The sequence below is a fragment of the Aspergillus wentii genome (genome assembly GCF_001890725.1).
Source record: "Aspergillus wentii DTO 134E9 unplaced genomic scaffold ASPWEscaffold_4, whole genome shotgun sequence".
Taxonomy (NCBI): domain Eukaryota; kingdom Fungi; phylum Ascomycota; class Eurotiomycetes; order Eurotiales; family Aspergillaceae; genus Aspergillus; species Aspergillus wentii.
The window spans coordinates 1,840,045-1,863,126 of record NW_024467835.1 but is presented as its reverse complement, the minus strand read 5'-3'; the positions used below and the strand labels follow the sequence as shown (position 1 = coordinate 1,863,126).

Below are 23,082 nucleotides of genomic sequence, written 5' to 3'. Positions count from 1 at the left end.
TCTGCCGTTTTCGCCCACTCACACTACCTTGAATTCATTTCCTGTGGTCATGTGTGGTTTGGATCCCTCCGAATTTAAATCCTCTCTCCTTGAAGGCTTAATCATACCATCACGATAAAGACTACTGGGCCCCCAGTCAGCAGTATGTCGATTCTCGTGAGACCAGCAAAGCGCAAGTTGGACGAGGTTGAGGGGCCGGAAGAACGGGAACGGAACGCCCGTTTCTCGCAGCGAAACAGTCACGATCAGAGCAACCCCCCGAGTACTTCCCAGTCGCCAATTCCTCCATCCAGAAAAGGCTCTGCGCACTCAGCTATCGGTTCTTGCTCACGGAATGAGCAATTGGAGGCATCAGGGGATGGGTATTGGTATGCGCCATCGTTGCGGGAATTGAACTCCAACCGTGCGTCGCCCGTCTGCTTTGATGGCTTGTCTCATGCCCAGAGAACCTTCGATCGGAATGCGTCGGTTGTCTTAATTGGTATCCGGGGCACTGGGAAATCTAGCCTCGCAGTCATGCTTGCGGCCACCTCCGGGAGGCGACTGATCGATGCGGATCGGTACTTTCACCAGATGACGGGCCGTACGCGTGCTGCATTCAAGAAGAACTATGACCTCGCAGATTATCGTCAACAGGAAGCCAAGGTGATGGAATCGATGCTTATGGAACACAAAGAAGGCTACGTGATTGCCTGTGGACCTGGTTCCATGGAGCGCAGTGGTCAAAGGCTACTCAGAGAGTACGCGAATACACACCCAGTGATCCATGTCATTCGAGATCCGGAAAGCATCCAGTCATATTTGAAAGCCTGGGATACGGATAAGGTTCGCCGGTTTCTCGAGCTGTCAGGTCCAATTTATCGAGCGTGCTCAAACATGGAGTTTTTTAACGTCTCTGAATTAGACGCTGGAGAGCATGCTGGGAAAGATGGCCATCACCACACCACACTAGATCTTGAGCTTGACCACAGAGCACAGTCTCCCACTCCCTTCCTGACTCTAAAAAGACTGCAGCGTGATTTCCTTCGCTTCGTCAACTTTGCGACAGGAGATGCAAACGATGTGAGCAGCCAGGATGTCTCGTTCCCCCTCTCAATGCTACCGATAGAATCCCGGACGTTTACATATTCGGTGGCTGTGCCAATTTCTTCATTATTTGAGCAGGACTTGGACATCGAAGATTTGGAGTCTACCACAGATGCTTTTGAATTGAAAGTCGACGTGCCAGAATCCCCTTCTACTCATATCGGTGTGGACTCGACTCTCGCGGACAAAATCAGCCAGACCGTGGCTACGATTCGACGAAACATTGTCGTCCCTTTCATCTTCCATGTTGAAAGTAAGCTACCTACTGGAAATTCGACTCCGCAAAGCCAGCCGTTACGACGTCCAGACGATGCCTATCTAAACCTATGCCGACATGGACTCCGGCTCGCCCCCGAATTTTTGACCGTCGACCTTTCGTACGATGATGCCGTTATATCACAAATAATCGCTTCCAAGGGCACAACCGCGGTTATTGGGCATTTTGCGGCCTTCGAGCCTCTTCCTAGTGGCTGGGATAATGCGGATTACACTGAAATGTACGAGCGAGCCAAAAAACTGGGATGCGACATGGTTAGGCTGTCACAATCAGCGGCAACAATTGATGACAATTATGCCGTTCAAAGGTTCCGTCATCATATCAACACTCTTCCTAAGCCAAGCCTTCCTCTTATTGCTTACAACTCTGGTCCTCTGGGCCGAATGTCGTGCTGTTTCAATCCTATTCTTACTCCCGTCACCCACCCTTCTCTATCGTCAGACCCGGCAAAACTGCCACCATGTATCACTCTACGTGAAGCGCATGAAGCTCTTTACGCCTCATTTACACTGGATCCGATGCAGTTCTTTGTTTTCGGTGCCAATGTCACCTACAGTTTGTCTCCGGCCATGCACAATGCAGCTTATAAGCTGTGCGGCATGCCCCACGTATATAGCATTCATCAGTCATCATCTCTACGAGGCTTGAGTGAACTCGTGGAAAACCCTCATTTTGGCGGTGCCAGTGTCAGTTTGCCTTACAAGACCGAGGCTATTCCCCTCCTCCACTCAATGTCTCCACATGCTCGGGCTATTGGTGCCGTCAACACCATAGTTCCTATACGAAACATCGAGGACAATGTCCTCGTCTCGGAGAAGTCCTCTCTATACCTGGAGAAGAGCCGTGCTGGGCCCATCAAAGCCCTGCATGGCGATAACACCGACTGGATCGGAATCGGCAACTGTTTCCGGAGAGGTTTATCTCCCGCTAACGCAATCCGCCCTAACTCCACGGGTCTTGTCATCGGAGCAGGGGGTATGGCTCGTGCGGCTGTGTATTCCATGATCCATCTAGGCTTGCAGAACATTTTCGTTTTCAACCGCACATCCGCCAACGCGGAGAAGCTTGTCCATCACTATCATCGACAAAACCTCCATCACGCCCTAAAGAGGAGCGGGTCGACTCCCCATCCCACAATACACGTCCTGGCCTCGTTGCAAGACAACTGGCCTGCCGGCTACAAACAGCCAACAGTCATTGCGTCTTGTATTCCAGCTCACAGTATTGGAGGACAACCGGCGCCCAATTTTGAAATACCTTCCCAGTGGCTTGAAAGCCCTACTGGTGGTGTTGTTGTCGAGGTAAGTATTCGATCTGATTCTTTGTCTTTTAACATCTAAGACATTGAAAGAAAGTTTGCTAATGGTCATTTCATCGTAAAGCTAGCTTACAAACCCCTCAACACCCCACTCATCAAGCAAATGCGAGCTCTTTCCCATAGAGGCTGGGTAGCCCTTGACGGTCTCGATGTTCTGCCAGAACAAGGTTTTGCCCAATTTGAGCTTTTCACGGGCCGTCGCGCTCCCCGGCGATTGATGAGGACGATTGTGTTGAAGGAATACAAGGATGAAGAAGAGCAATATGACCCCAGCTCAATTCAGAGTCGGCTGGAAAATCTGGATGGACAGCCTACATGAATAATGAATAACATGATGAATAATGAGAGTCAATTCATGGGATGATTTTGAGTGGTTTGTTTTGGGGAAGTTCAGTACAACGCAGAGAAATGAAGGTCTGGAAATGCTTGGCTACAGAATGCAGTCGCTCCTAGCCTTCATTTTCTCGGGTCACTGGCACAGTTTGTGCATCCAATGTAGCCGGCATATTCACAAGAATGGTTTCACAGTCACCTTCGCTCAAAAAGATACGTCTCTATCCTTCTTCCATCGTTGGGTATCATTGAGAATGTCCGAATTTGAAGCATTTACTTGGCTCGGCGTGTACCTATCCAAAACTTCACTCGAGAAATGTTTGATGTCTATCCTACGGTTATTTCTTTTACGGAAAGCGCGCTTGATGCTTTGGGGCATGCCTCTGCAAATCACAGGGGAGGCAGCGAAAACGAATCTGGCGGCAGGAGCAACTGGATAATGGCCACAGAATAACAACTTGGACTTTGCCCCGTTTTCTTTTCTCTTCTTTCATAATCGCGTATACCGCTCCATCAAGCTATCTTGCAACGAATCGCACACATACATTAGGTCGGTATTGTTGTTTTAACGAAGAGAGATTCCCAGTCCACTGACTATCTCAAACCAAACAGATTAAACAACTTCACTTCATCGACAAATCTTCCACGTCCGCCAACATGCAGCTCAGCCTATCTACTGCTGTATTTGCTGGGCTTTGCCTCTCCCTCTCCGCTACCGGGCTTCCTACAGACAAAATTTCTGCGCCGATCATAATGGACAACAGCCCGAATGTTGTATACGAGGCAACCTTGCAGGATACCAAGAACACCACTGTTCGAGGATGGCTCACTCTCTGGGCACCACCGAGCAAAGTGGGAGTCAAAGTCCATGCTGATTTTTGGGGGCTTCCGGATGGAGAGCCTTTATGTGAGTCTCGTCCCTACTTTAAACTCTTAGTTGTCGACCTCGACTTACGTTTTATCTTAGTTTATCACATCAACGAGCATCCCGTATCCAAGGACGGCAACTGCTACAGCACTGGCGGACGGCTCGATCCCTACAAGCGTGGAGAAACCCCTGGCTGCGATACATCCAAGCCTCACACCTGCCAAGTTGGTGATCTGTCTGGAAAGCACTCACCACTTTACACCGGCAAGGGTGAATCATATGAGATTGAATACACCGACCTCTTTCTTTCGACGGACCCAAAGAAGCTTGCCTTTTTTGGTAATCACTCGGTTGTTGTCCAGTATTCCAATGGTACAAGGCTGAACTGTGCCAACTTTAAGCTGGCACGTCACCAGAGCTTACGGTAGATTATCTTTCGAAGGAGGGCAAACTGGCGACCTTGGTGTTATTGACACTGCCTATTCCTCACCTACATCATATCGAAAACTTAGGGACATCGCTTGTGATGACATTGTTACCTCTTGAATTGCTTCGAAGGATTCATGTAGCCTTTTTGTGTCTGCTTTTGTGGCTGGAGGCTTTTTTGTAACTAATATCAATATCCAATTATGCATTCAGTAAAAATGAACCCATTAACTTTTGATTCTGAAGAACCATCGGGGCATAATTAACTACTTGAAAGCCCATGGAAAAGAATCCCAACGACTAAAATACAGAAGCATAGAACGTACATTTGGTAAACACAGCAGGAAATGCGATGCTTGTATCAAGACAACAATTCTTGTATATTTAAGGGCGCTGTTTTGAGGCAATATCAACCATTGTCTATGCTGTTTCCGTGGGAGGCGCCCTGTAGTAGAGACCGATCTTCTTTTCGAATCTTTTGCCTTCCACCTAATGCATTCAATCACAGAAGCAGTATGATGTGTTCGTTGACAGGGTTACTAACAGTATTTCTCTTCTGTCATCTTAGAAATTCGTCTCATATTACCTGTTTCGATGCAGTCACACATCCGTAGGCCCGAATGGCGCTTTCAACAACCACATCCAGATCCTTGTCCTGCTCAGCGCTAGAGCCTTCTAGATCAAGTAGCTTAAGGCAAACCCAATTCCGGCCTTCGGGCTTCTGTGCGAGATGTGCATCCCAGTGCAAGTCGTGATTCGTGATTCGTGATCTTGGACTGATCGATAAGCGGTTCTCGGCAAACCTGCCCTGTTACCCCTCCTCGGCAATCTTTACCCCGGGGGACTGTCCCTCTGGCTACCCCACATGACTCCCAAAAGGTAAGCTCGCTTCCTCTGTTGACTCTCGTTCTCTCTCCAGCAGACGCTTCTCCACGTTTCTTCCAGGGCTCTTGGTGATGAACTGCTTAAATAATTTCAAGCTCGGCTCAGTTTCCATAATGGCATACACCCCTGGTGTGAATCAATGGTATTTATACCAGAAGCCTCGTCCAGTCAATGAAGAATACTCTTTCCCAACATCCTCCAATTCACTCTAAGATCCTAAGGCCCAAGCAAAGACACGCACTCACAATGTCTCTTGCTCAGAACCACCACGTTATCCAGCTTCCTACGACTCCCTCAACCATTCGGGCTCTAGATCCCCGTATCATTGCCCAGCAATGGATCACTAGGCTAGAGGCCCAATTGGCTAGTGGTAACCTCTCCCAGGTCTCGGAGCTCTTCCATGAAGAATCATGGTGGCGGGACATGTTAGCCCTGGACTGGGACTTCCACACAGTTCAAAATCGTAGCGGCATTCAAGACTTCGTTAGTCGGAATCAGCCCCGAGCCCAGCTGTCGGCCTTTCGTCTTCAGCATGAAGGCAAATTCCAGCCCAAGCTAGACAGGCCAGTGAAAGGGCTGAGCTGGATCTCTTCGATATTCTTCTTTGAGACCCGGGTTGGTCGTGGATCTGGTGTCCTCCGCCTCACCCAGAACGAGGTTGGAACCTGGAAGGCTTATTCGGTTTATACTTCTCTTCAGGAGTTGGACAACTTCGAGGAGCCTCTTGGTTCGAAACGGGCTGAAGGGACAATTGAGACCATGCCCGGTGGCTTGAGCAAAGGAAATTGGCTCGAAAGACGGAAGAGGCAGCTTGAGTTTATGGATGAGGAGCCTACAACTCTAGTTGTTGGTGCTGGTGAGTTCTACCTTGTGATATTAGTGTTTGAGAGAATAAGTCTCTAATTTTCAATATGCAGGCCAAGCTGGTCTAAACACAGCAGCGCGACTTCAATCACTTGGAGTATCATGTCTCCTCGTCGATCGAAATGAGAGGATCGGTGACAACTGGAGGAAGCGTTATAGGGTAAGCAATCTCCCTTCAATTGTTCTTTATACCTATTTTCTGATCCTCAATTATCAAATAGACACTGGTTACTCACGATCCCGCCGAGTTCACACACATGGCATATCTCCCATTTCCGAAGAACTGGCCCCAATTCACCCCGAAAGACAAGCTCGGTGACTGGTTTGAAGCATATGCCAGTATCATGGAGCTCAACGTGTGGCTCAAAACCGATGTCAAGTCTGCGGTATACGACGATGCCAAATCAGAGTGGACGGTAAATCTAACTGGGGGTGATGGTACTGAGCGAACAATCCATCCCCGTCATCTTGTCTGGTGTACCGGCCACTCAGGTGAGCCAAAGGTTCCCAGCTTCCCCGGACAGTCGCAGTTCAAGGGAACCGTATACCATGGTAGTCAACACCATGATGCCTCAGAAACCGATGTCAACGGGAAGAAGGTAGTCGTGGTTGGAACTGGAAACAGTGGTCATGACATCGCCCAAAATTTCTATGAGAATGGAGCCGACGTGACTATGCTCCAGCGGAGAGGAACATATGTTATCACAGCCGAAAAGGGTGTTTTCATGATGCATGAGGGTCTTCACGAAGAAAATGGGTATGCGCTTACCTTTATCCATTGAATCTCCCAAGACACATACTGACTATATATCTTCCAGACCCCCGACAGAAGAAGCAGATCTAATGGCAGAATCCCTACCCTTCCCAGTCCAATTCGCCCTATCCGTCCACTTCACAAACAAAGTACGCGCGATAGAAAAAGAAACCCTAGAAGGTCTCGAACGAGCCGGCTTCAAGCTCGACTTTGGCGTCGACGGAGCGGGAATCTCCCGTGCATACATGACCCGCGGCGGAGGCTACTACATCGACGTCGGATGCAGCCAACTGATCATCGACGGTAAGGTCAAGGTCAAGCAAAGCCCCGAGGGAATCTCAGAGTTCAATGAGCGCGGTCTTGTCCTGAAGGATGGCAGTACATTGGACGCAGATATCGTCGTCCTTGCAACGGGATACGATAACATGCGGACGACCGTGCGAAAGACGCTGGGCGATAAGGTGGCGGATCGCTGCAGAGATGTTTGGGACTTGGATGACGAGGGAGAACTGAACGCGGTATGTAATAAGCTCTCCGTTTTCCCATTCCATTTATTGTCCAAGAAATACTAACAAAATACAGATGTGGCGACCAAGCGGCCACCCAGGCTTCTGGTACATGGGAGGAAATCTGGCTCTGTGTCGGATCTACTCCAAATTCTTGGCTTTGCAAATTAAAGCCATTGAAGCGGGTCTCGTAGCAGGGAATTGATAAATGTCAACTTACTAAATTTCAAAATCATAATGAGTAGTTATGCAAATGGGTTGCAGTTTTCCATCGCTTTTTATTGACGCAAGATTGTTCTGCTCTATATATCAAATGGTATTGAATTAATATAACAACTAGCATCATTGGTCTAGTGGTAGAATTCATCGTTGCCATCGATGAGGCCCGTGTTCGATTCACGGATGATGCACTTCTTTTTGCATTTTTTAACCCCAAGCTTTAATTTTTGCCTTCACAACGTGTGCAGTTATGCATTACTCTTTATTCAATTAGCAAGAAGATCTATAGTTCACATTAACTCTCTATATTGATTTTACATCCCAGATATACAGAGCAAAAAAAGTAATAAACAAGAAAAGCAATCAGCGCCTCATATTCAATCATCATTATCCAAGTGAGTTTCCGTGGTCACTTCCTCCTTGGCTCCATCATCAATGACCATATCCACCTCCTTGATGGGGTGGAGGAGCATGGGGGGTAAGCACATTCTGCCTTCACCCGCCAGCTCTTCCTGCTCACCACCGTCATTGTCAACCCGGTAGCCCAACCAGCGTCTCCAGAGGTTTCCGGAGAACCCGGCCGAGTAGAACCAGGTAGTACCGCGGAAGTTGTGTTCGCGGTCACCGAAGATGGCGGTTCGAGCGCCGCCGGAAGCGCCGTTGCGGCCTGCGTTGAAGACGGACTCGAGGTATTTGGTCGGCCATCGACGGTCGATGTAGACGGAATGGGGCACGTATACCGCCTTGAAGCCGTGGTGGAGGGCGGTGGTTGCGGGCCACATTTCTGAGAACATGCTGTGGCGTTTGAGGCTGGTTTCCTTGTGCATCGTTTGGAGCAGTTTGCGGGAAATTCGCGAAGCAGTGATGATGGCTGTGCGACGCGGAGGGAAGCCATGTTCCCTGTTGTATCCGGTGACATCGTCCCGGAGAATCCAGGTGGTGCCTTCGGGGTCGTAGAGCGGGTTGAAAACGATCAAATCGGCATCTTCACCAACACCCCATTCGTAGTTATCCTTCTCCATCGTGGTCGGAGGGATGCCTTCTCCCTCGACCTCGAACATATCCCGTTCATCGGGACGCTCTGGGCCCCAGATGAATTTGTCACCCTGTTGGGCCATTCCGCCCCTGCCAATGCCGGTCTTGTCCTGGCCCGTACTCCAGAGGTTGTTCGGGCTGTTGGTGCCCATTTCGGTTTGCACTCGAACCATCTGTCGGAATTCGTCCCATGTTCCGTGCACGGAGGGGACGTAGAAGCGAGCGTTCCTTTCCCACAGACCCTTTCGGGGCTGCTGTTTCGCCCAGCTCGACACTTTGTCGAACAGGTGATACCAGTGGCCTGTGTACCGGGCATCCATCTCCCAATTCCAGTAGTAATCATATTCAGGGTGCTGGTGTCCAAAATACTGCATGCACATGTAGGTGCTTCGGTATACACCATGGATAGGCAAGCCCCGCATATTCGTTTCTTCCAGACCTGGATACATGAGAGCCATCTGGCGCTCCGACCAGAGCGTGCCCATGCCACGGAATTCTTCCGGGAGCGCATCATTAAGCACGCGCTCATAAGTTTCGTCATCGGCCCAAATCTGCAGATTCTCGTCCTTGACATGGACAAGGAAATGAACCGTGTATTCGCCACCAGAAACCAAAGACAGCTCCGAAATCAGAGAGCGCATGTACAAGATGTCCTCAGGAGTGTAGTGGAAATCGAACCAAGTACGAATGACAACCGCCGTACGGGGAAGACGATCCGTTCCGACCTTGGGCTCCTTTTTATTCTTGGGGAGTGTAATTGGCGGATTGCCTGCTTTAGAGGAACCAACGGGCATCGAGAGGAACCGATCAGCCCGTGGCTCTGGGAGTTCGTGATAGCGATGGCGGTTAAGAGCGGCACATCGGTTCTGCGCCGCAGCCCAGTCCACCTTGCGGAAGTCCACCGGTGGGAAATCCTCCCAAACACGCTCCGAACCATCGCGATGGCCTTCCAGGCCTGCACCAATGCCACCTTTCCGTACACTGTAGCCCAATCCATAAGGTCCAAGCCGGCCGAATCGGTCGAAGCACAGGTCATCCTGAATTCCAATCATCTCATTTGATCCCATTACAGCCTCTGGGAATCCCTTAGGGACACCAGGGTAGTGATGGATCAGTGGGATCCGGGTAGTTTCCTCCTCATCCAAAAAGCATTCGCGCTTCTCGCCATATTTCTTCACATACTCTTGCGACGAATAGTCGGGATAGGGATTAAAGACCTTGCTCAACATCGGCGGTGCATCGCCTCTGGCCTGGACAGTTTTCTCATCGGGTTTCGCCTCAGAAGCCCCCAATCCCAAGTCTTCCGAGCCATCTCCTGGGTATTCAGGCACTGAGCCCTTGCGCGCCACCAAACTGCGGACTCCTCCATGGTAACGCTTCAGGAACGGGAAACTCTCCCACTGCGGCGGCTTCGGTGATGAAACCTTTGGTAATTCAATCGTAACATTTCTAACGGTCGAGGAGAGCGTAAATCGGAACAGGGTAAGGATGAAAATGACCAGGGCAGAAAACAGCGCCAGACAAAGCCATCTCATAATCCGGTTGGGGACACGAAAACCCACAGGACGAGGGTTTCGCGTGGAAGAACCTAGCGCGGGCTGGTAGGAGGTTGCGACACCAGCAGCCGGGGTGAATGTATCTCTTTCGCTATCAGAATCGGAGTCCACCGAGCTGCGACGGCGATAACGCTTCTTGGACCGGATGGTTTGCGGCTGTTTCTCGACGTCTATGTTCGCATCTTGAGTTCGGGAGGAGTAAGGGGAGGAGGTATTGTAAGCGGAGGAATGCCTCCTCGACTGGACAGTCATGGCTATGTGGAGGAGGTAATCATCGAAGAGAGCGACGTCACAGAGGCCAATGTGAGTGTGGGACTATCAGCGGGACGGCATCAGAGTCTCGGTGGGATAATAATAAGGACTGTTCTTCAATCTGGGCGGTTAGAAAAGAAAGAACCATGAGATAGGGGATTGCAAAGCATGGAGGTTTACAGTGTTCAGATGGCACAAAAAGTGATCGAATAAAAATAGCTGTCTAGCTCAAGAAGATCAGAATAACACCGCGCAGTCTATCGATGATCTTCTTCCGGATGAATTAATCTCCTTTTGAGACGGTCGATGTGGGTTTTGGCTGGGGACGGGATGAAAACAACTCCACGCAATTAAAAAGATAACCAAAGGAGAAGATGAAGAAGGTAACAATAAACCACTGAATGATATAACAACAAAGATAGATGGAACCTGAAGGTGAAATCCAAGTTTTCAGAGGAAAAAGATGACAGGAATCAACTGCCAAGCGACTGGTGGTTGCCCAAGAGACTCTAACTTAGGCGATTGCGGACCCCAATTTGAACTGGCCGCCCAGATTGAGAGCCGACTTGGCGGAGATGATGATCATAGGGGATGCGGATTGTTCGATGGAGGATTGGAGGCGTTCAAACTTCGATGGCGATGTTGCTGATGATCTGAATGATGGTTATCATCGGATCAGTGCAAAGTATGTATAAAAATAGAGGCGTGTCAGCGATCAATACCCTCCCTTCATTCAATAATTCGAGGATATCCTCCGCAAACTACTGTATATAGATGCAGATTGCGCCTCCGATTATGTATACATATGCAGTAGTACCACCACAAATACCGTACCCTTGCTCAATCAGCCCCTATTTCAACAACAAACAAAATGAATCCGTACCACCTCGTCCGCTTTCAATCGCAAGTTGAAGTTGAAAACAAACATTTCGATTAACAACAGCCAGCCATCACGGAATAGGACTAGCTTCAGAAATAGCCTCAACGCCTAGCCCGTTTAGGTCTGATTATTCAATCGTGCTTTCCGCTTCTGGTTGGTTCCTTGGGCGAGCCATACTTCTTTAGGCAGCCATCCACGGATCAAGTAATCCCCTTGGTGTTGCTGTTTCCAGGCATCACATTGCAGTGGCCTTGATGCATTACGAAGCACAGGCGAAACTCTAGGGATATCCATGGGTGATGCCTACAGGACGGAGTACGCGGTACGGAGCAAGGTGTTTAGGTGCTGTATGCGAGGTATCATAAGACCAAATATTAGCCTCGGTTGGTCATCGCAAAAATCAGGTCCGCCTATTTATAATGAACGCAATACACGGAATAGTTTATAAGGTGTATTTTCTATTTATGATGGATACAACCATCTGATATACTGATTGATATTAATTGCTACAATCTGGAGTATTCACAGCACAGCTCCTGCAAATGATGACTACATCCCAGCACAAGCTGAAAAGAATCACAAATGATCAAAAATACATCTGAAGTTTTGGAACGTGGCCCATTCTTCGGTGAATCGTAAATATTGGAGTCTTGACTGTAAAAAGGACATGGAAACAAAGGAAAAAAGTTCAAAGGAAAAAGGGTTTTCAGGACACAAAGAGTATTCGTTGGATCGACGCCGGGACGAAAGAAAAAAATGAGGCTAATAGCATAGAGGAACGAAAGGCCGTTAGAGAGGTCACATAAACACCGAAGTAGCAAATCCATTTCCTACACGTGGTGTCTTTGCCGGCCTCGGTTCCTCATCCATCATTCGCAACTCCCAGTTAAAACTTCCTGGTATTCTCCCCACAAATCAAATTACAACCGTTTAGTCGCGGTTTGTTTTCCGCAGGGTGTCGGCGAGCCATTCGAGACCCTCGTACAGACCGTCACCGGTGGTGGCGCATGTGGATTGGATGAACTGTATATATATTAGTCGATACTTTCAAAGAGACCAAAGTCTCCGAGGGAGATCTATTCAACTTACCCAGCCACGGCGGGTGAGGCTCTGCAGACCAAGCTGCTGGGTGATTTCGGCAGGGCTCATGGCGTTCTAAGAATAGATCAGCATTCTGAATCGTAGCGCAGGATCGGACACGGTGTTCATACGGGCAAATCTTGCTTGTTGGCGAAAACGAGCAGAAGAGCGTCACGGAGCTCATCCTCGTTCAGCATGCGCTGCAACTCTTCCCGGGCCTCGACAATACGGTCGCGATCGTTGCTGTCGACGACGAAAATGATACCCTGAGTGTTCTGGAAGTAATGTCTCCAGAGAGGACGGATCTTGTCCTGACCACCGACATCCCACACGGTAAACTGAATGTTCTTGTACTCGACGGTCTCGACGTTGAAACCTTTACAGCAAGCCAGTCAGCTTTCTTTCATCCCATAATGTAGCGCGATCCATGCGCTCACACCGACATCTCAGGACTCTGGAAACCGGTGCAAGACGACGGGGAGGGAGGAGACTCTTGGAGAGTGAGACTGACCGATTGTGGGGATGGTGGTGACGATTTCACCCAACTTCAACTTGTACAGGATGGTGGTTTTACCGGCGGCATCGAGACCGACCATCAGAATTCGCATCTCTTTTCTACCCCATAGCTTATCGAAAATCTTCGAGAAGGTAAGACCCATGTTGTCGGTGGCGAACGCTCGAGGCCCTGCTACTCGGGCAATGTCAGATGAATCACAAATAGGAGATGCAGACCAAGAAGGTGATCGCAGAGAAACAACCCAATAAGGGCAACAGATGGAGTGATGTGGAAGAGTGGTTGTGATAGGGAGTCAAAGAGGAATGGGGGATTGAACGAGGGGTAGGCTTTCCACACACCGGGGAAGAACGGTGAAGGGGGAATAGATGCCACGAGGTGGTGTGATGATCAGGGGTTATCCCGTGCGAGAAGTGATATATCAAGTTGAAGGGGGAAGGGCAAAAAGGGAGGGCGCAACGTACCAGAGAAATGAAGCTGAAGGGGGGAGTGGTAGAGGGTAGGGCGTGGATACAGATGGCGTGAAGGGAGATAAGTCTTATGGAGTCGACACTGTTTTTGTCGATGTTGGAATTTTTGGGTGCAAAAATGCCAGGTCAGGAACTTCGGAGGCCAGCGTAGCTTCCGTCACTAACAAAAACCAGGATCCGGCTGAAACACCGTAGGATTTCGGAATCAACAATAGAAAACGGACAAAAGAAATATGGTGATTATGGTTATTAAATGGAGTAAATTTATTATTCTTTCTGAAATTAAAACTACACAGTATATATACACCCAGACCTCATCCCGTATTATCTCTCGAGTTGTTCTGCCTGGCGAAGAGGACACGGTGTTTCCCGTCAATGGCGTCCGACCAGAACAACAGACGGCCTCTTGTTGGTTATCCTTCTTATTTGGTACCATTCCCAGAGGATCAGAGGCAAAACGACAATGAACCCACTTTTCCCACTCCATCGCCCGACATCAATAATTAGCAATAAGCATGAATATAGGTTATATGCTCATACTACTATATTAAGTTCCCCAGACATCTGAGAAAATAGAAACAAAAGTCACTAAAAGAAAGACAATTACAAAACCGTCTGATAGGCTGTGACTAATGTTCCCCGTATCTCGACCAGTGGGCCTGCGTTTTGGTGGTGGCCCCAGCCGTCCATGGATAACAGGCCCAAGTCTCTCGTGCCTTTTGCGCGAGATGAGGATACTCCGTAGACTAAAAGTGAACATCCACCGCCAAAAGGATGAACCCACAAGGGACCAGACTACGCGTCATAAGACTACTAAGGCTCGTGTCTAGCCAGCAGTAGTCCGGTTATTTGTATCAGATAGTGATTCCAGGGGCATCCACGGGTTTGGTTTGGCGGTCGGAGTCTTAGATAGTTGACTATTCTGATGACATTAAATACCTTATTCTTATTCTTATTTTCTTGCATAAAATTCATTTCAGTCATATATTTGGGTATCCTTGTAGTAACTAGCTATTTAATCAACAATCTCAGTGGACAGGTGCTGCGGCTCTCCGCTGCTTCGCAATCCGGTCTTTGGATGAATGAAAGAAAACTCGGAAAAACGACTGGTAGATGGTTCTGCCTTCCACCGTGTCGCTGGCATATCCAAACAACGATAGCGTCACAATGGACAAAAACATGATCACCCCAAAACTAATCCAGTACTGATTGGTGGTGTATACCCCCTTGACCCCCTTCAGTTCCGTCGAAAAGTACGCGGTCATCAAGCTAACGGGGAGGAAGAGGATCGTCACTTTGGCCAGCAGGATCGTAATCCTCGTCAGCTTTTCAACAGCCTGGGAGTCTTTGAGGGCGATGAGGTTGAAGTTCTGCACACAAGTTGGTCAATGTTTAAATATCACGGTCGCTAAGCGAAGAACTCACCAGAAAAGTCAGAGATTCCTTTTCAGTCATGCAGGTATCAATCTCGGACAAACAATATAATTTGATGCGGTCAAGCAACCTCTCAAAACGAGCAACGGCGGTCGAACTTAACGGGACACCCACGGGTGTATCTGGGTTGCTTCCAAGGCTAAGACTGCTTTGCAGGTTCATCTGTCGCAGATCCACAAAATCGCTCTCATTGAAAGTGTTTCCCATCGAGAACGGAGGGCGATTCGAGCGTGCCTCATCCCGAAGCACTCGTTGTCTTTGCAGAATGCGCATCATAATGAGCTCGTAGCTCTGATACACACGCTTCAGAACTCCCAGCCTTCTACCCAGCCAGTGTAATTCATCCACCAATTCAACCACCGGCTTACTCAACATGTTCCTCCTCTATATGGCAAAGTCAGATCATTGAAAGCCAGGAGTTGTTCACGGGACATTACCACTCGATCGAGAAACACCCCGTACTTATGTTCGCGCTTTGCAACGAGACCATAACTCGAAACCCAGTCGTCGAAAATATAGTAAAAGAGCAAACTTGATCCATCTTCCTGCTTGATGCTCGCCTGGTCTGGTCCGGAATCGCTGAAATGCCGTACTCGGATGGTGACCAATGAGTCACTTTCAGACGTTGCATAATGCTGTTTAGATACTCCGGAAAAGATGAACTGGACGTTTCTACGGACGATTCCAAGCACTGCCTTGGTATCTTCTTCAGGCGGAGGCCCTTGTGGCCCAGGGTATGGATTCTCCTGGATGGAAATTATAGTACCTGGCGAAGTTAATATAACGGTCGAGTGTCAGTTGAAGCTTCATACCGTCATCGCAAAGAATAAGCCAGGACCATAGCCGTTTTCCGTCTGGTAGGTCTTTGCCGTTATCAATTTCGACATGTGGTATCACGTATAGGGAATTGTATCCAATGCAGGTGTCTATAACTCATCAGCAAGCGCAGGTATAACTTAGATCGACAGCATACATCTCGGACCATGATCCACCGAGCAAAAATGCCAAATTTGGTTGGTAACTTGAGCAAACGTAAGCCCCTTGGATGATGCAGCATTCTGTATATCTTCCGGATCGGCCATATCCTTCATAGTATAACCTCCTTCGGGGTCATCCAAGCGGGAGGGGACCGGTCGGTCGACGCCTCTCCCACGAAAACCGCTCCTCGGAGTGTGAGTGACCGGTGGTTTTGGTGGACGCTTTACAGGATCTGTACACATCATTGCTTGTAATCGCTCCGAGACGCCATAATTGCTAGTTATGGTCTAGGTAGACATGCCAATTAATATCTGATGGATTCACAGCAGCAATTGACCAACCTTGATGGTTTCTTTTTGTTCCTCCGGAGCCCAAATGTTGCTAGAAGTCGCAAGGTCAACAAAAGCTTCGCTCAAAAGCTAGATAGGTGATATCTCACATCCATCTGGTTCCAAAACATCTAGGTTTCTAAAAAGCGATCGCTCATGTTAGATTTTGACTCGGTGTGAGCTCACTCAACACATACAGGCTTGCGTAACAATCGCGCAAAGTCCTCTTCTTCCAGATTCACTGCGCACCATGCATCGTCGTTGCCAAAATCCAGAACAAAATTTTGCGTCAGCGCATTCTGAAGCAAATGAAGGTAGGCCCGGAAATTGGCCTCCTCGTCAATATCCTGAAACTTTTCTTGAATATGAGGACGGCTGGTGAAGCTGGAATAGTATTCACGAGGTGTTTGGAAGCTCCGTGATGGGGAGAGCTCCGACATTCTTCTCTCCCTGGGTAGCTAGCTCTGCGGGGTAACAATGTAGTGGGATTAGACAGGTGTATGATAAGAAAAGGAAATTTAGGGATGAAGATGAATATATACGAAGAATGGAAGAGTGAAGAATTGCCGTCGCTGAGCGCGAAACGCCGTTCATTATTAGGCACAGTTCTAGATCTGCACGGCTAGTCCCATGCTGTTGCCTCTTCCCCCCAGCCAAGTGACTGTGTCAGCCGCGAGGCTGTCGCACATTTGCTGTTGCTCATGGATTGACGTCCTGGCGCATCGGATGGGGCACATGGGCGCATCGCTCCAGCAGCTGACTCGTCCGGCACGAGGGCTGTCTGTTAGTGGATAGGATCTGCTCTCTTTCTCGTTTTGCAGTCCACAAGAATGGTGCCCATGGCTAATTTCCGAAGATCTAAGCGGTTAAGCTTTTTCGATGATGAAATTGCTATCTTCAATATATATCGATGTCACTGTGCATTATGCCTGTTTAAATCGTGAATTACACTTTATGCCATGAGTTCCCAACTATCTTACCCTTATTGGTTAGCCATGCCACACACTTTTTCCCCTTTACGGGTTAGCAGTGCTTAGTCATTCCCGCTGTCCTGGAAGTTATCCGCATACTGTGATGGGCCTCGATCTCGACGCTTTACGCATTCATGTTGGGGTATAAATCAGGATCACTCACGGGATGATAAGTTACGTACTCTGTGGAGGGGATTCGTGTGTCAAACGTTTAGCACACATGGAAGACAGAATGGTCAATTCAACTGAGCAGGGAAGGACCATCCGCCTGGCTGCAGCTTGCACAGAGTGCCAGCGCCGGAAGCAGAAGGCAAGCAAACATACATGAAACACAGAATATGGATTTATCATCATCTGACACCCTGAGAAGTGCAGCCGAGAATGGCCCTGTAATCACTGCCAGGCAAGGCGGATTGCTCATCTCTGTAAATTTGCCCCGAAGAAGGTGTTGAGGACGGCCAATACCAGCCAGACCTTTACCCAAAATGCCAATCCAAGGTTTGTAGCTATACATAATATATTGAAAAAATCGTGGACTGTTTAATAACGTATGATTAGGAACTTGGAACCCCGTGAAGACACAAGCGTGTCCCTGGAGCAGAACCATACGGCGGACATTATTGTACCGTCTGTCGCCAGTGATGAAGAGTTCCGGGTCCTAGGATACCTTCCCGACTATCAGAATATATCGATAGGATCTCCTGGGCTTGAAGTAAGAATCCCATCAAGGCTGACTTTTTAGTCTTTACTAAAAACCCAAGGGCTCCATCGCAATTTCAAATAAACCTCAGGGCCCTATGTCACTTGAAATGGGAGATGTTTTGCGTTCGATTCCCCCCAAACCCTATGCAGGTAAGAGGAAAGAAGCATGTGGCTAACTTGTTATCAGTTTCTAACGTTATTTAGATGCCCTCGTGCAGAACTTCCTTGATGATGTAAATTATCACTATTACTCCCTCTACCCACCGGCATTCTCGCAGGACTATGCCGTTTGGTGGGCTGGCAAATCTAGCGGCCAACCACTTACCCCAGAATTTACTTGTCTTCTACTACGTGTCTGCGCTTGTTCTTTGGCTTTTCTTGACGCCAAAGCATGCCAAAAACTCGAGACAGATCTGGGCGAATCGACTCGAAGCCTCTCAGAGCGTTACCATCTTGCTGCTCAGCGACTAAGCAACACCATACTTCCTGGCCAGGGTGGCTTGATACAAGTTCAGCAGCTGTTTCTCACGGCATTCTGGTTCAAGACGGAAGCTCGCTTCATTGAGTCCTGGCATGCATTGAGCTCTACCATTCATGAAGCTCAAGAGTTAGGTGTGTACTATGAACCTCCACCCTTGTAAAAGTGAAGTGGTTTGACTGGCATGGAGAGTATATAGCTTCAAGGAACAGTAGCCAACTGACATCTCTAATAGGTATGCACAAGGGGTCCTTCAAATCTGGTATATCCGAGTTTGATCAGGAGATGAGGAAGCGAATATGGTGCCTTCTATATTGTTGGGATTGGTAAGAACTTCCCATTTGCACTCATCCCATACAAGGCTGTCGCTCACGCGAAAAGGCAATTTGCTATATTCTTATCCCGGCCGTGTATCATTCACAGTGCCTACTGTTCCTTTGAGCTACCGAACATGCGACTAGAATGCTCCGAGGAACAATTGGAATTACCGTCTCCAATAACACACGTGCTCTTCCAGGCCCAATTAGGTCGGGCTTTGTCGCACATACCCGGGGTTATTGGGGGGACTGTGCCCTCGGCTCATGCGGCCACTGTTCAGCAGGAAGTAGAGAAATGGTTTGCTTCATTCCCCCCGGCCTATAGGATTACGAACCCAGATTCCCAGTGGGATACGGATTACCGCTATGTAACCTTACAGCGCCACCAACTACATGCAATAGGCTACATGACGAGGCTTATACCACTAAAAACGTACCTTACCAAGTGCGAAACAGACATTCCCGATAATGAAAAGATCTTCCAATCGACTGCTGTCGAGTGCTCTCTCAAATTGATGGAAACTTCGCACAAACTGCTGGAATGCATACTCCCTGCAAATGCAAAATTTCACTATGCCACATTTATGATATTTGACACGGCCGCCTTCCTATGTTCCGCCATACTCCATGACAGAAACCGCAATCTTCCACAACGTGGTGATGTCATTGAAACAATAAGACTGGCCCTCAATGTAATAGAAATGCTTCGTCCTCTCACGAAAACCGCTGCATTATGCTATCCAGTTCTTGCTAAGATTGCTGCTACCATTCCCTTACCCTCAGAACGAGTTACGCAGGACTCTAAACCCCCCGAAAGCTCAAACGGAGGATCGAAAACACCCAGTCAATCGCGAAAAGACTTGGACGAATATCCCGCGAATGCAGCGAATATTGCCGATGAAGCCAATTCCCCCGGTCTTTCTGGTGCTGGGATATATGGCCCTATACCGCTAGAGCTTCCTACATCGGCGATGGTACCGCTGCCAACGTCAGGACTTGGTGATCTTTCAAGTCTAGATTTGGGCGAGCTAAGTCGGATTTGGGATTGGGAAACGCTTGATCTCGATTTATCATCGATGCCACCGGCTTTCTAATTGGTCATTTATTACTGTTATTACTACCTTATACACGACGAGATATGACGATTATGTCCCAAAACATCAGCCTGACTGAACCTACTCTCATAAAGGTGTGTCCAAAAATACGGTGTAACTAGAATTATGAAGTGTATAACACAGTCACGGGAATTGTCCTAGCAATAATATTATTGAGTCATGCTCTTAAGAATACTTGCATGCCCCCATACACGCCATTGAGAATTTCTTTCTTCCATTCATTCATTTATTTGAATTCTGGTATCTAATTTCCCCGCAGTTTTTCTAACTGGGCCATATCTAGTTGTCACCGACAGTCTCGGGGACCTTGTTCTCATCATATCCGTACTTTGTCTTCAACTCCTCGACAAGTTCGATGTACTGCTTCTGTGCATCCTCGGGAGAGGTGCCAGCCTCCGCGACCTCCTTCCAGGCATTGTACTTGGCCTTGCCCTATTATTATAGCCTCTTGTTAGTATCTGGAAACAGAGGAATGAGAAGATAGGGAATCGAATTACCTTGAAGTCAAAAGTACCGGGCGCCTTTGCAGCCGCGAATCCCTTTTCATCGGTCACCTGCTTGTAGAGAGAGTAGAGCTATATCGTTTCATTAGCACCTGATTTCAGATCTCTCGTCTTTATAGAGCCTGATAAGATAACGTACCTTGAGGAGCTCATCGGCGGAGGGCTTTGCGAGCAGCTTCTTGCTGGCGTCGGCGGCGGCCTGGAATTCGGGGCTTGGAGTAAAAGCCATGATGAAATTCGGTATCGAGTTAGGATATATGGGTTAGTTAGGTATTTTTTGGTTATAAAAATGAAAGTTGTGTAGATGAGGGGAGTAGAATAAATGGCAAGCGAGAGAGAATAATATTGGTGTTGACTCGTTGGGGCAGCTCTTTGCTTTTTAGAAGGGCGGGGGGATGGGGCAGATGAGGGGCAATCTGGTGGGACACGTCTGGTGATGCATTATGACTGCGCTATGGAAGAAGACGCGATTAAACGCCGTTATTATTATTCTAGGGGTATTGCTGTTCACCAGTTACATCCTCTCAACTTGCTCTACTTGGCCAACATCTTCTTCGTCTAGTTTCACCTCCTTCCTCGCCACTTCTGCCTCCTGTTGATCGTTCACCACGAATCTCTCCGGACGTCGAACCTGCACCGCTTCTCGATCCAAAAACACCCAAAACCGCAACCCTTCCTTGAACACGGCATCTACGTCCTCTAGCCGCCGATTCGATGTTTCCGGATAAAAGAGATAGATGATTGGAATCGAGAACCAGTTGAAGAACACCCAGATGAGATAAAATCTCCATCCCAAATTCTCGATCCCAACAGGTGTCACTTGTACGACCATGTAGTTCACTGCCCATTGGGTGGCTACACTGGCGGCAGCACCCTTCATTCTCATATTCAACGAGTTTATTTCCGTGTTGTAGAGCCAGGCTGTGCCTTGCCAGCCCGTGCCGAAGAATGCATAAAAGAGGAAGATCATAGCAACTGAAGCGGCGCCATAATTGTACGCAAGTTGGGGGTTTTCGGTATTGCTGTTTGCCCAGATCAACAGTGCCAAGACGAGGTAACAACAGGCAGAGCCGGATGAGCCTTATATTCTCAGCTTGGAGGTTTCTGATATAGGTTTGGATGTGTTGCAACTAACCAAATAACATTGCACCACGACGACCCCACCTGTCAATCATCATCATTCCGAGGAACGAGAATATAGTGTAGGGAATGCCGTTTACTGCGGTCAGCAGCCGGGCTCGCTTCTCTGGTAAGCCAACGGATGCAGTCAACACTGTTGGAAGATAATATGATGTCGCATTGATGCCAGAGAGCTGGACTATGACTTGCGTTCCAAGACCGAGGACAAACCGACGCAGAGTGCCCGATTTACCATCGTTTGTTCTATTTCGCAAAAGATCCCACCAGCTCACCGCATTGTCCTTCTCAGCGCGGTAGGCTATGAGAATCTCGTTCTTTTCTACAATGACGGAGGGAGTAACGGTGGTAGCACCATCACCTTGAAGGTCGGCAAGCACTTGGGTTGCTTCGTCGATTCGATCCTTCGAAATCAGCCACCTTGGAAAGCAGAATTATCAGTTCTCCATCATACGGCTTGTTGGTCTATTTCTTCAAGCTTACCTAGGTGATTCAGGAAGCCAAGGGGCTGTGCTCAGAATGACGATTCCAAAAAGAAGTTGCAAAGCGAGTGGAAATCGCCACGCGATACTTCCATCGAGATAGGAGAATCCATATGTGACCCAGTTGGCAAGACAAAAGCCAGCTACATTCACGACCAAACCGAGAACAACCAGTTTTCCTCTCCAACTCGGCTTGGTCGTTTCACTTTGCCAGACTGGCGCAGTCGCTGTATTCAGGCCATTACCGAGACCAGCCACAAGACGGCCCACGATCATATGAGGGACTGAATAAGCTGTGGTCTGAAGAATTGCCCCTATGATCATGACCATGGTCCCGATTATAACAGACCATTTCCTGCCCAGGCGAGCGCCAAATAAGGATCCCGAGACGGCACCAAAGAAGCAACCCACGTCGTAAAGAGAAGTAATGGTGCCAACCAGGTTTGCATCCGGGTGATTCATGGCATTTAAGAAATCCTGCGTGATGACCACGCCACCTAATAAGGTTAAAACATCAATTCAAAGCCGGCATATTCAGACTCACTGAATACTGCTTGGTCGTAACCAAAAAGCGCCATGGCAGTTGTGCAGCTCACAGTCACCCAGAATGTGAGGCGGCCGCCTCGACAGCCAAAGTATCGATCTTTCATTATATGAAGCTATCCTTGATCTCTTCTAGGATGATAAGAAAAGATGTATACATCGAGAGTGCCGGGGAGATTCCCAGATATTTAAACCTCCGATCAGAGCACGAGTATACTACTTGCTCCGGATAAACACCGCAGAAGATACACTACTCGAATGCCAAGTGTATTCACTCGACCCATCCATATTCTAAATCCCACTGAATGGTGGAGTTTCCCCGGACCGTGTTTGCACCGTGCAAGTGCCCGGGCCGTGTCTATACCGTTGACTTTGCGGGGAAATTGAGGGGAATGAAGATCTACTACCAACACCACCACTCGGCTGATAATATCTATAATACTACACTTAAGACCAAAGAGAAAGTCGCTATCATTGCCACTAATTTTTTAGGTATTTATTGCGGAAATGTGTTTAACAGCCAACTATCGAGATGCGCACCCGGAGAAAGACCGGAAGAGTATATACAGGGTAACGCACTTTGATATAATAACTCATCTAACGAGGCTATTCGCTATAGATCATATGATAGGATTGCATACACCATAATCAAGCTTTATCGCTTGGAATGTTCATCGTCATCGTACTTGTTAGCCCTGGCCCCCCGATATTGATCAGACGAAATATGGATTTCCGGGATACAAATCGGGAGGGCTAAGGTATCAAGACCA

At 48.3% G+C, this 23,082-nt stretch overlaps 10 protein-coding genes and 1 non-coding gene across 11 annotated transcripts; 6 read left to right on the top strand and 5 right to left on the bottom strand.

The window, feature by feature from the left end:
- Positions 1-144: 144 nt before the first annotated feature.
- ASPWEDRAFT_110334 (putative quinate pathway repressor protein QutR) lies at positions 145-3,000 on the top strand (the record flags this gene model as incomplete). The annotated part of the gene is made up of 2 exons (XM_040828164.1): positions 145-2,664; positions 2,746-3,000. The coding sequence occupies 2 exons, from the start codon at positions 145-147 to the stop codon at positions 2,998-3,000; spliced, it is 2,775 nt and encodes a 924-aa protein (XP_040689014.1).
- Positions 3,001-3,501: 501 nt separating this feature from the next.
- ASPWEDRAFT_506345 (putative cytosolic Cu/Zn superoxide dismutase) lies at positions 3,502-4,336 on the top strand. Its single transcript, XM_040837470.1, has 3 exons — positions 3,502-3,564; positions 3,627-3,921; positions 3,982-4,336. The coding sequence occupies exons 2-3, from the start codon at positions 3,672-3,674 to the stop codon at positions 4,308-4,310; spliced, it is 579 nt and encodes a 192-aa protein (XP_040689013.1). The 5' UTR covers positions 3,502-3,564; positions 3,627-3,671; the 3' UTR covers positions 4,311-4,336.
- A 224-nt stretch (positions 4,337-4,560) lies between these two features.
- Positions 4,561-5,043, top strand: ASPWEDRAFT_506323 (uncharacterized protein). The gene has a single exon (XM_040837469.1). The coding sequence runs from the start codon at positions 4,656-4,658 to the stop codon at positions 4,920-4,922; it is 267 nt and encodes an 88-aa protein (XP_040689012.1). The 5' UTR covers positions 4,561-4,655; the 3' UTR covers positions 4,923-5,043.
- Positions 5,044-5,236: 193 nt separating this feature from the next.
- Positions 5,237-7,591, top strand: ASPWEDRAFT_40542 (putative flavin-binding monooxygenase). Its single transcript, XM_040835342.1, has 5 exons — positions 5,237-6,049; positions 6,111-6,217; positions 6,279-6,814; positions 6,876-7,329; positions 7,394-7,591. The coding sequence occupies exons 1-5, from the start codon at positions 5,440-5,442 to the stop codon at positions 7,520-7,522; spliced, it is 1,836 nt and encodes a 611-aa protein (XP_040689011.1). The 5' UTR covers positions 5,237-5,439; the 3' UTR covers positions 7,523-7,591.
- A 65-nt stretch (positions 7,592-7,656) lies between these two features.
- On the top strand, positions 7,657-7,727 carry ASPWEDRAFT_t138. The gene has a single exon. It is a non-coding gene; the product is annotated as a tRNA-Gly (tRNA).
- Positions 7,728-7,913: 186 nt separating this feature from the next.
- On the bottom strand, positions 7,914-10,379 carry ASPWEDRAFT_51424 (DUF3405 domain-containing protein; the record flags this gene model as incomplete). The annotated part of the gene is made up of 1 exon (XM_040837587.1): positions 7,914-10,379. One exon carries the CDS (start codon positions 10,377-10,379, stop codon positions 7,914-7,916), a length of 2,466 nt encoding a protein of 821 aa, XP_040689010.1.
- A 1,810-nt stretch (positions 10,380-12,189) lies between these two features.
- arfA (putative ADP-ribosylation factor) lies at positions 12,190-12,998 on the bottom strand (the record flags this gene model as incomplete). Its single annotated transcript, XM_040837586.1, has 4 exons — positions 12,190-12,282; positions 12,349-12,414; positions 12,471-12,715; positions 12,851-12,998. 4 exons carry the CDS (start codon positions 12,996-12,998, stop codon positions 12,190-12,192), a joined length of 552 nt encoding a protein of 183 aa, XP_040689009.1.
- Positions 12,999-14,314: 1,316 nt separating this feature from the next.
- Positions 14,315-16,974, bottom strand: ASPWEDRAFT_40539 (uncharacterized protein). The gene is made up of 8 exons (XM_040835341.1): positions 16,262-16,974; positions 16,175-16,203; positions 16,077-16,116; positions 15,731-16,022; positions 15,570-15,683; positions 15,195-15,523; positions 14,749-15,141; positions 14,315-14,693 (listed from the first exon to the last, which is right to left on the bottom strand). The coding sequence occupies exons 1-8, from the start codon at positions 16,502-16,504 to the stop codon at positions 14,352-14,354; spliced, it is 1,782 nt and encodes a 593-aa protein (XP_040689008.1). The 5' UTR covers positions 16,505-16,974; the 3' UTR covers positions 14,315-14,351.
- A 546-nt stretch (positions 16,975-17,520) lies between these two features.
- Positions 17,521-19,626, top strand: ASPWEDRAFT_172145 (uncharacterized protein; the record flags this gene model as incomplete). Its single annotated transcript, XM_040830898.1, has 6 exons — positions 17,521-17,537; positions 17,594-17,747; positions 17,797-17,887; positions 17,942-18,349; positions 18,451-18,541; positions 18,597-19,626. The coding sequence occupies 6 exons, from the start codon at positions 17,521-17,523 to the stop codon at positions 19,624-19,626; spliced, it is 1,791 nt and encodes a 596-aa protein (XP_040689007.1).
- A 300-nt stretch (positions 19,627-19,926) lies between these two features.
- On the bottom strand, positions 19,927-20,379 carry ASPWEDRAFT_110376 (uncharacterized protein; the record flags this gene model as incomplete). The annotated part of the gene is made up of 3 exons (XM_040828167.1): positions 19,927-20,079; positions 20,145-20,222; positions 20,290-20,379. The coding sequence occupies 3 exons, from the start codon at positions 20,377-20,379 to the stop codon at positions 19,927-19,929; spliced, it is 321 nt and encodes a 106-aa protein (XP_040689006.1).
- Positions 20,380-20,664: 285 nt separating this feature from the next.
- On the bottom strand, positions 20,665-22,419 carry ASPWEDRAFT_172143 (sugar porter family MFS transporter; the record flags this gene model as incomplete). The annotated part of the gene is made up of 4 exons (XM_040830897.1): positions 20,665-21,230; positions 21,286-21,707; positions 21,771-22,266; positions 22,314-22,419. 4 exons carry the CDS (start codon positions 22,417-22,419, stop codon positions 20,665-20,667), a joined length of 1,590 nt encoding a protein of 529 aa, XP_040689005.1.
- Between the last annotated feature and the right edge of the window lie 663 nt (positions 22,420-23,082).